This window comes from Orycteropus afer, unplaced genomic scaffold (assembly GCF_000298275.1).
Source record: "Orycteropus afer afer isolate SDZICR_OR568_19922 unplaced genomic scaffold, OryAfe1.0 scaffold00254, whole genome shotgun sequence".
Lineage (NCBI taxonomy): Eukaryota > Metazoa > Chordata > Mammalia > Tubulidentata > Orycteropodidae > Orycteropus > Orycteropus afer.
The window spans coordinates 4,879,523-4,890,330 of NW_006921841.1; the positions used below are offsets into that span (position 1 = coordinate 4,879,523).

At 35.6% G+C, this 10,808-nt stretch overlaps 1 protein-coding gene across 1 annotated transcript in view; it reads left to right on the forward strand.

Annotated features, from left to right (window-relative positions):
- CCDC91 (coiled-coil domain containing 91) overlaps positions 1-10,808 on the forward strand; it is a 384,586-nt gene that overhangs the window by 180,843 nt on the left and 192,935 nt on the right. The window contains exon 6 of the mRNA XM_007949805.1: positions 9,290-9,367. Coding sequence (XP_007947996.1) covers positions 9,290-9,367 — 78 coding nt within the window. The remainder of the gene's footprint in view (positions 1-9,289; positions 9,368-10,808) is intronic.

Here is a 10,808-nt window from a genome sequence, read left to right on the forward strand (position 1 = left end):
CTGGTGGGTTTGAACCGCCAGCCTTCTGGTTAGCAGTCAAGTGCCTTAGGCACTATGCTACCAGAGCTCCCTCCTTTCTCTTATAATTCATTGAATTTACGGCCCACTCTAAATCTAGAATAATTTTATCTTGTTATCTTTAACTTAATTACTCCTGCAGAGACCCTGTTTCCAAATAGATTATATTCATAAGTACAAGAGGTTAGGACTTTGACATACTTTTTTTTCTTTTTTTGGGGGGGGGGGGGGGTGGGGGGACAGTTCAATCTACAACAAGTACCAAAATCATTTTCAGTGTATTTAAAAATGTGATGGCAAATAATAATACTGTGTACAGAAATACTCATTATATATTTAGATAAATGAGCAAAACATTAAAAAGTAGATTTTAATTTAAAACTTGTAGCATAGGGTGAATCTTGCCTTGCTATAACTATATATAGACTTTTGATGCCATATTCTTGTATTTAAAGTAGTTGGATGAGGTCTAATCTACCTACTCCTTGGTGCCATTATGAATATCCAAATGAAATGATATGTAGTTATGTTACTGATTTAGAACAATTTGCAAGAATAACATTGTTATCATTTATTGAGTATCTGATTTAACACTGTGCTAGCTAGGTCTAATATACATAATTTTGACATTAATTTCCATTTTATTTGTATGTAAACTGCTGGTTTACATAACTAACAAATTATAACAAATTAAAATGTTTGACCATTCCTACCCCAAAAAGTCTTAGCTTTTACAGAAAAATGACACATTTGTCAGGCATTCATAAGGCATAAGTTGCTTTACTAAATTGAAGGAAACTTTGATTTGTCAACTCGGTATATTTTGTATTGTAAATTGTGAATCCATTGGTTCATATTATGTAGCTAGTAAGAGAAAAGAAATTCCTTATTCCCTCCCAAGCCTCTTGTATTACATCTACAAGACTTTTCTTGTCCATCATTTGTTCAGTCTTTCATTCAGTGCCATCATAAATCATATGAGCATACATATTTAATTTGACATATTATAAATTATCAAAAATTAATTTATGATGTCATGCCACAAGATAACCCAAAATAATGAAGATAAAGCACTCAGGTAGCATTTTGTTATGGTAGGTAAATTAAACAAAATCTCTCCTACTTATAAGAACAAGGGACTTAAGTGCAGTAGGATAGATGAAAGTTTTGTATCTTCATAAGTGTTGATTTTACATATATATATGTGTGTATGCCAATGTAAACAACTATATACAGGTAAGTGTCACTTAACATTTATGATACTTTCTGTGAAACACGACATTGTGTAATTTGAGCATTTTGTGAAAATCATATTAAAACCTATGGGAGGCCACTTGTGGTTGTCCTTATCACCATTGTTGCTGGAGCTGATGGTGGAGGCCGGAGGAATAGGCAGCTCCAGTGGTGGTGGCTGAGAGGACAACAGAAGGAGCAGAGTGAGAAGAAGCAAGCAGGGAGGCAGTGCAGTGTGTTCAGCCTTGCCTGCTGTTCTGCCCACCTGAGTAGCAGGAGCAGCCTGGGTCCTGCAGCCCTCACTGCTGTAGCCCACCTGCATACTGTCAAAGCCCATGAGCCCACATCCAGAACCATATCCTCTGCCTTACCTGCCTGCATCCCATTTGTGGTCTAGTGCTGCAAGAGTCTGGGTTTGGGATCTTTAAAACCTTTAGGAAATAATTACAAACAAAAGGAGCTCTGTTGTCTCTTCTAAAAAAATAAACCTTATAGGACCATGGACATTGCCCAAATAGATGTTTAGCTACATGTACTTGTACATATATGTGTATGTGTGTTTGTTAGATAATGCTTCATGCAAGATAATGTATTAAAGATGGACATAGAAGGATGAATCAAATACATTTTTAAGAAATATCAGTGATTTATAGAAAGAGAGCAAAAGCTTGGTAAACAAATGTAGTAGGTGATGCTATAAGAGTGTAGAATAGATCACACATTGGGAAATTTTGTGTTATATCTTTATTCAGTTAATTAAAAGCATATCATTAATATGTTTTAGTATCACAATAATTAAATAATTATTCAATAGTAATTCTTATTTTATTCAATTTATTTAATTAGAAATTGAAAATAGTTATTAGTTACCATGGGAGCTCTGGTAGCATAGTGCCTAAGGCACTTGACTGCTAACCAGAAGGCTGGCGGTTCAAACCCACCAGCCACTCCTCGGAAGGAAGATGGGGCAATCTACTTCCGTAGTGATACTGCCTCGGAAACCCAAGGAGGGGTTGCTATGAGTCAGGTCCAACTCAACGGCATATAACAACAACAACATTAGTTGCCATGGAATCGACCCTGACCTCATGGTGATCCCACATGTGTCAGAGTAGAACTGTGTTCCATAGAGTTTTCAGTGGCTGGTTTTGGGGAAGTAGGTCACCAGGCCTTTGTTCTGAGCCATTTCTGTTGTTACATACTGTTGAGTCGGACCCAACTCATAGAGACCCCACCTTGGGTTTCTGAAGTGGTATCACTACAGAAAGTAGATTGCCCAACCTTCCTTCCGAAGAATGGCTGTTGGGTTTGAACTGCCAGCCTTCTGGTTAGCAGCCAAGTGCCTTAGGCACTATATTATCAGAGCTCCTGAGGCATTTCTAATAGACTGAAATCTCCAACTTTCTGGTTAGCAGCTGAGCATGGCCTCACTACCCTGATGCCAGCACTTGCAACCTCATAGCTGGGAGGATTTGTTTTAATTGCCTTGATACAAATAGGTATAAACCTTCTTATGATTGCAAAATTTGTCTGCTCTTCCTTCTTTGCATCCTCTTCCTCCTGTCCTTTTCTCGTTTCCTTCCTTTCCTTTCCCCTGCCCTCACTGCTTCCTTACCAAAGGACACTTGGCTTAAGTTAATCTTAAGCATTCATTTTTCAAAACATGTTTCCTTTGAAAACCTTAACAAAGCTGAAGGTGAATAATTTCTCTAAATGTGGTGCAAAGTGGAATTTCTGCCTTTACTTTGAGCAAAAAATGAGGTGACATAGAAGTAACAGTAGGAACATGATCAATTCTATCAATCAATAAGCTGGGAGCTCAAGCTAGGGTATTACCAGAGCCCACATTCTCAGGCTATACACTCTTGACCTTTATTCTTTAACAAACAGAAAACCAAGCTCAAAGGGGGTTTGGTTGCATAGGCATTTGACTGCTAACAGAAGGTTGGTGGTTCAAACCCACCAGCCACTCCACAGCAGGAAGAGACTGTATAATTCTCTGAGGAGATGTGCTAATGAAGAAATGATATGGGCAACAATAATCACACTGTTGTCAGTATGCATCTCTTATGGATTTAATTTGAGTAGTTGTTCTCATTTTTTTATTCCTTCTTTGCTAATTATCAAGTTCCTCTCTTAAAGTTTTGGCTTATAAGGGTGTGACATTGTTATTATTATTATTATTTTTTAAATTAATGTAGAGGAGAAGTCAATGACTTTTATTCTGGTGTGAGAACATTAGGGATTCTTTGCATATCTTTATCAGTGTATGTGTTAGGAAACTTCCAGAAGGACTGTGCTAAGTTATTTTGTTGTGGATTGAGATGATTCTGTGAAATTGGTAGTTTGGGATTCTAGGGGCTGGTGAACTTCATACAGTATCTTAAGGTAGTAATTAATGGAATAGGACTATTGATTACAATTAATCCTTTGAGAATTTGGATGTCTTAAACTAAAAGCATAGTCTTATTTAGGGTAACTGGTTCATTACTAGGTTAAGTTTACTAGCACAAATGCATATATGATATTACTTTATATACCTTTAGACTGGTTTTCGGGAGCTCTGGTGGCGTAGTGCCTAAGGCCGCTCCTTGGAAGGAAGGTTGGGCAATCTACTTCTATGGTGATACTGCCTTGGAAACCCAAGGAGGAGTCACTATGGGTTGGATCCTACTCGATGGCAGTGGGTTTGCTTCTTTGGTTTAGACTAGTTCTTATATGTTTATATTATTTTTATTTCTCCTATTTTATATTTGGCTAAAAGATTTGAATTGGTCTGTGAGACTGACTGGGAGGTTTTTGAAGGGTTCTGTCATATGTTGTTTGTTACTGATTATATAGACACTGAGAAATAATATAGACTGAGGAGACAGAGATTGAACATTTATTCTGTGGGAAATCTGTCTGTCATGTCATGTGAGTGAAACTAATCTCTTTGCAAGGATTATGATTTCTTCAGGAAACCAGAGTTGTTAGAGCTATCAAATGTGGGTTAGAGATGGAGTTGTGTTTTTGTTTGTTTGATTGTTGACAAGGGTATATACATATGGGATAATCTAACTTTGTGTTACTCTGGCGTTTACAATTAGGCCTCTTTAGTGTGTTATATTTTTCGGCTCTTAGTAGGGAGATTTTATACCATTTCTCAATCAGAAGCTTTCGTTGCATTGGTTGGATGTTTTCCCACTATCTTTATTTTGATTTCTTGTCCTACATATTTCCTTTTGGAATATTTGGAGGTATTTATGCCTGCCTTATCCAATATAGTTGATTAGTTGTTGTGAAAGGGATGTAATCTTGTGGCTTCACAGATAGCAGGGTGAAACCTGTATTGGAAAACTTGTCTAATCAGATAATATTAGCTAATTATACTCTGATGGGCTAATTATAGAACTGGCTTTTGGCCAAAGATTTTGGAATGTGAGAAGCAGCTGCTTTCTAATAGGTAGGATATAATGATTGCTTCATCTTGGGAGTTTCCTATTTTCTTTCTCCCTTTTCTTAAGTACTGTTCTAATTTATTCCAAATATATCAATCAAATGTTGGCTTTTAACTATCCATGTGGGAAAAGATCCTGTTGCTGTGCATGGATTAATCTGTTAGAGTTGATTAGTCTGACTTCTACTTGGTTTAGCAATGGAAAACCATAATAGAATACAAATTGATAAATGCCATGCATACACTTAAGATTTTATTTATTTATTTATTTAAACTACTGATTCAGGATTCTGAATTGACTGTTGTTATCAGTATACCAATGATTTTCTTTTAAATTGCTAACTTTAAGATTTTTCTGGGAAGTACCTATATTTTTTCATTTCTGTGTTTCATGTTTAGATGTGTGTATGTGTGTGTGTGTGTGTGTATAAAATACTGACCTTGTCCAGACATGTAGAAGGTATAAGACCTAGGTATATTTAGTCATGTTGTAAGAAATTGGGATGAATCTTTGTAGACAGTGGAGAATCAGTTGTAGTATGCTTCCTATAACCTTTAAAAAGCACCTTGCTTTGCATAATTTTTGTTAGACCAAAATTTCTAGTTGACAGTGTTGAATTGATGGATCACTACTTCAAATTTTTACTCAAACCAAACCAAACTCTCTGCTGTCGAGTCTGATCCGACTCATAGTGACCCCTCCTTGGAATTCCAAGGCAGTATCACTACAGAAGTAGATTGCCCAACCTTCCTTCCGAGGAGTGGCTGGTGGGTTTGAACCACCAGCCTTCTGATTAGCAGTCAGATGCCTTAGGCACTGTGCCACCAGAGCTCCTAATTTTTACCAAGAGTATCCAATTATGTGTCTTACTTTCATCAGAAGACATGACTTATGACATGTGAGTTTATGTATTATTGAAATTTATTGGAAAACAAACCTATTGGTGAAGGATTGTTAATATACTCAAATTATGTTGATTGCATATAGTGCAGTCTGTGAAAGCAGGTTTTTTTTTTTTTCTTTTCCCCGCTGATAAACATCACATTAGGAGATCTGATTCAGGCTTCACTCTGCCCTTCCTGAACTCAGTAACTTTGAAGAAACTTCTTAACCTCTCTGTGCTTCAGCTTACTCATTTATAAAATAAGTACATTGGAATAGCTTACCTTTAAAGTCTCTTCTTGTTAAAAAATTCTGTAGTTTCATATAAAGTGAGGGCATTTTCCTGAGTCTTCCCTTTCTAGTGATACTTTGGGGATTGACATTTTGAAAGAAAGCTATCATTGTGGTCAAATTTGATTATTACCACTTTGAAGACAGGTTGTAAATTTTAAGCTCTATATTCTTTAGCTAAAAATTTCAGGCCACGTATGGTATGAGTATTTGGTTATTCTTGTGTTTTTCTTTTGGTAACTAGTCAGGCCGATGTCTTACAATGTGGTTGTGTGATTGCCATCAGAAATTTTGAAATAAGCAAAGAAGAGTTGATTGACCTAGTTTTAGCATGCTATATCATTGAAAAAATTTGCAGAGTATCTTATAAATTATTTACTCCAACCCCTTCATTTAACAGATAAAGAAACATGCCTCATAATATTTGTTAACTTACTCTAACTTACATGCTATGCTTGTGTCAGAAAAAGAACATTGATCTTTTCTTCATTCAATCAGTAACATCTGTTTGAACCTATAAAGCAGCTTCTTTTCTCAAGACCAGCTTCTAATGATTACTTTTTAACATTCTTATTTTGATGCTAAATAGCTCTCTCTTTCCTTAATGAAGAGCAAAATAACTTTCTTATTTCCAAATATATTTGACTTATTCTATCTTTACTTCTTTCAGTCCCTATTTATTGAGCTCATACTTTGTACAAGACGCACGCTTTGAGCTACATGCATTTAATGATGAGTAAAGTATCACCTTCCCAAATTGAACTTATTTTGAAACTTTGAAATTCCTCTAGTGTCTTGTTTTTTCCTTACCTTCTCAAGCTCAATAGTGTTAGAAAATACTGTCATTATTGCTTCTAAAATATTAGTCTTCTAAATGGCCTTCTGGGCTCCAAACAGTTTCTGCATCTGATTTCTTCCAGCTTCCCATTTTTTGCAGTTTTCTATTTCTTTCTCTTCCTTTAATTTTCTCTCCTCTCTCTCTCTCTCTCTTTTTTTAATTTAAATTCCATTCTATAGTTGTTTCTGAAGTTGGCTTCCTAAAAAATTTTTTTTTAAAAATTATTTTGTCCATGTCTCATACCTGGCACTATTCTGATCACTGGAGAGACTTTTTCTGTAAAGTTTCCACTCTATTGGAACTTTTAATCTAATCAGAGGAGAATAATGAGCAATAAATACAAAATACTAGGTAGGGATAAACACTGTGAAGAAAAACTATGAAGTATGAAGCATGGTTTAGTGGATAGAAACTGATAGGTTATGCTGTTTTTTATAGTGTGGTCTGGGAAGACCTCTCTGATAAGATGATTTTTGAGGAAGTGAGTTCTTATAATATCTGGAGGAAGAACATTCCAAGTAGATGAATTAAGAAGTGCAAAAGCCTTAGAGCAGAACTGTGGTTGTAGTGGTTGAGAAAGCCCAATGACAACAGCTTACTAAGGATGAAAGGAGTCAGAGAGAGAATAGTATGCTTCTTGGGCTATGAGAAGGGTTATAAAGTTTGCTTGTAGTAATATGGAAGCCATTGGGAATTTTTGGGAGCTGTGTGATGTTTATTTATTGAACACCCATTGTACCAGGTATTATTTTATTGAAGAGGGTCCACGTAGCTTGTCTGCCTATTCCACCATCTTACTGCAAGTCCATGTGCCATGTATTGTTTTAAAAGTTGTAGATATAGCAGTAAATAATAGTTCCTGTCCTTGTGGAGATTATATCTTGCAGTTTAGATGATTGCCCCTAAATTTAAGGAGTTCTTGTGCCTTTAAATTTAAGGAGTGGTTAAGCTCTCACCTACTAACTGAAAGGTTAGTGATTTGAACCCACCAGACACTGGGAGAAAGATATGGCAGTACTTCTGTAAAGATTTAGTCTTGGAAACCCTATTGGTCAGTTCTACTCTGTGTTGCTATGAGTCAGAATTGGCTTGACAGCAGTGGCTTGGGCTCTTAAATTTTAAAAGAATATTCTAGCTTTCTCAGCTAGCAAGAGTAGAATCACAGAAACAAGGATGTTGTTGTGGTTGTCCTGTTGAAAGTCTGAACCTTAACATTGTTTCTTCATTTTCCCCTCTATTTTCTTGAATGCTAATATCTGAATCACCCATGTGTCTGCTTCTTTTGTATTTTCTGTTTTTTGGTTCTGTCCATTGTCATCTCTGATAATTTTATGTTTAAAGCTTTGCAATGTGTGTTGAAAAATTGCAGAGAGTCTATAGGATGTGAAGAGTTCATCCTTTCCTTTCTTTGTCAGGTAGATTGAGAGGCCACTTATCTGAATTTAGTGGCTCTCACACTTTGTTATGTATTAGAATTATCTGAAGATGTAAAAAAATAAAGAAGTCCAACCTTGTTGAAATAATGTAGGGATTGAAATGCTGTGTTTACCAAATTTCCTAGGTGATTCTTACATACTCCAGAGTTTGAGAACCACTACCTATCCAATCAGGAACTGCTGACTAAAGCTGGATTACTGTTTTGGAAAAACTCTTGCTCACTCCTGGCCCTAGAATGTAGTCCCATCCCGATTTCAATTGGAAGCTTGAGGTATTCATTGGAATGCTATCTGTTGATGGATTCTGAACACTAGTCTTAATATCCTCAGTAGCTCTGTAGGACTGCCCCAAATTCTTCTGCTATTCAAAGTCTTAAACTTCAGCCTTCTTATGCAGCATAGATCCAGAATTCAGAAAATACATTAAGAAAAATTAAATAGAATATTTGCCCAATTCTCTCTCCTTCATTTCTTTCTTAGCTTCTGGACCCCCAAGTTTCTAATTTTTGTCTTTTGAGGCCTACGAGTGCCAAAATCTTTGCTGTTTTTTCTGCCTTTTAGTGACAACCCTTTGGGCACATTTTGAGTATCCTGTCTCTTGCCTCAGATCCAGAATTGCCAAATGCCTCAAAGGAAAACACCATTGTCTGATGCTATTTCACCACTCAGCATAGTTTTCCTTTCTCAGGTTGGAATGCTCCTTAGAAGCAAGAATGGCCAGGCTTCATCTCTCATAGTTTAGTTATGTTGTCAGAAAGGAACAGTACCTCAAAAAGGATATCATACTTGGAGAGGGTCACTGAAAAAGAGGAGGACCTTCAAGGAGATGGATTGACACAGTTGCTGCGATGATGGGCTCAAGCAAGGCAACGATTGTGGTGATGTCAGGGGACCATGTTTCATTCTGTTGTATGTGGGGTCAGCATGAGTCAGAAACAACTTGAAGGCTACTAACAATAATTCCTCATTCTCTGAGAGCCCTTCAATACTTTTAAATAGAACTTTAAAAAAATAAACAACAACCATAGCCTTTCTCTTCATTTTCAGCTGCAGCATTGGTACACATCACCCATCATTCATAGAAGCACAAGTAAATTTTGTAAACAAAAGAACATTCATAGTTTAGCTTTTTTTTTTCTCTTTTCTTTCAGGAAAAACATAAACAAGAATTGGAAGACATGAGGAAAGCTGGTCATGAAGCCCTCAGCATTATCGTGGATGAATATAAGGTAGAGATTTGAGAGTCCATAGTTCTTTATTCTTTTTAACGTCAGTAAAAAATGTCTTGAATACCGTCAGTAAAATTTTAAGACAGATAGCCATGTACAAACATACACAAATTACAGAATTATAGTAGTCTTGTTTTGGTATAGAATTCCTTTCAAATAGCCAATAAATGTTCACTGAAAGCATACTTGGTAGATTACAAATGTAATGCTAGATGTTTCTCTGCCTTTGAGATGCTTCTAAATTATTTGAAAATAGAGAATCGGCAGATGAAGAAGTTTGAAGACAACAAAGTCCTAAAGAATTAATTGCTAGATTAGCTTGTTTGTCTCTACTGTGGGTCTACAGCTAATATATTGGGGGTGAGGCGGGAAAGAAGACCTTGGGGGAGACCTTCAAAAATGCTCTCCCTTTTTTCTCTTCCTCTTGCCTTCTCCCTTTTGTCCCTTCTCTCTTCCTTCTCTGCCCCTTTTCTTCTTCTCACCTCCCTTCTCCATTTTCTTTTCTTAAATAAATTAAATAGTTTTGGTTCCTTTTAATAATACAATTACGATAAATGACAGTATCAGTGATATACATAACATTAGTCTGTTAATTTTGTGCATGCATGAACTTAAACTTTTAAAGCAAATTGAGACAATTTGTTTTCCAATGCTTAATGACGATGTGTTTTTTCCTCCCTACACTTGATGTTATATATTTATTTTTTTCTCCACAATGGAGGAATACATTCTTGTTGAAATAAAATTAAAACCATTCTCCCAAGAGGTAACTTATGTTAGCAGTTTGGTATACATCTTTCTAGATGTTTTTCTTCATATTTACAGACATATGTGTTCATATCATGCTATGTAGTTTTGATTTACATTCATAAATATGTTATCATATTCAATTTATTCTTTTGTTACGTGCTGCGTTTATTTAATATAATTTTCATGTTAGCATAGAGTTACCCTAGTGTTGCTTCTGTTCTATAGTGTCCCATAATATAAATATATATATATTTTTAAATGCCAGTATTATAGGTGTTTGTTTATTTTTGATTGCATATTATTACACTCAGTATAAAAAAAATTATTCTACCACTTACAGAGCATAGAAATTATTTCTTATTGTTGATTAAATTTTACACTAAACTTGATAGAAGTTGATGTCATTTCAGTTAGCTGAAAATTTAATCTCACTATCTTTTATAAGAAGTCATTTTAATAATAGAAAAGAAGATACAGAATTCATTTCAGGTAAAAGTGCTTTTTCTTTTTAACCTGGAGTATTAAAATAGCCTGTTAGATGTGCCTTAGGCAGGAAAAGTCTTTTTTTTTGTTGTTGTTGTTGTTGTTGTTCTTTTTATAAGGATTTGGGTGAAGATTTACAGAGTAAATTCACTTTTCATACAGCAGTTCACATATACTTTGTCTCATGTCATTGACCAAAATTTACAGT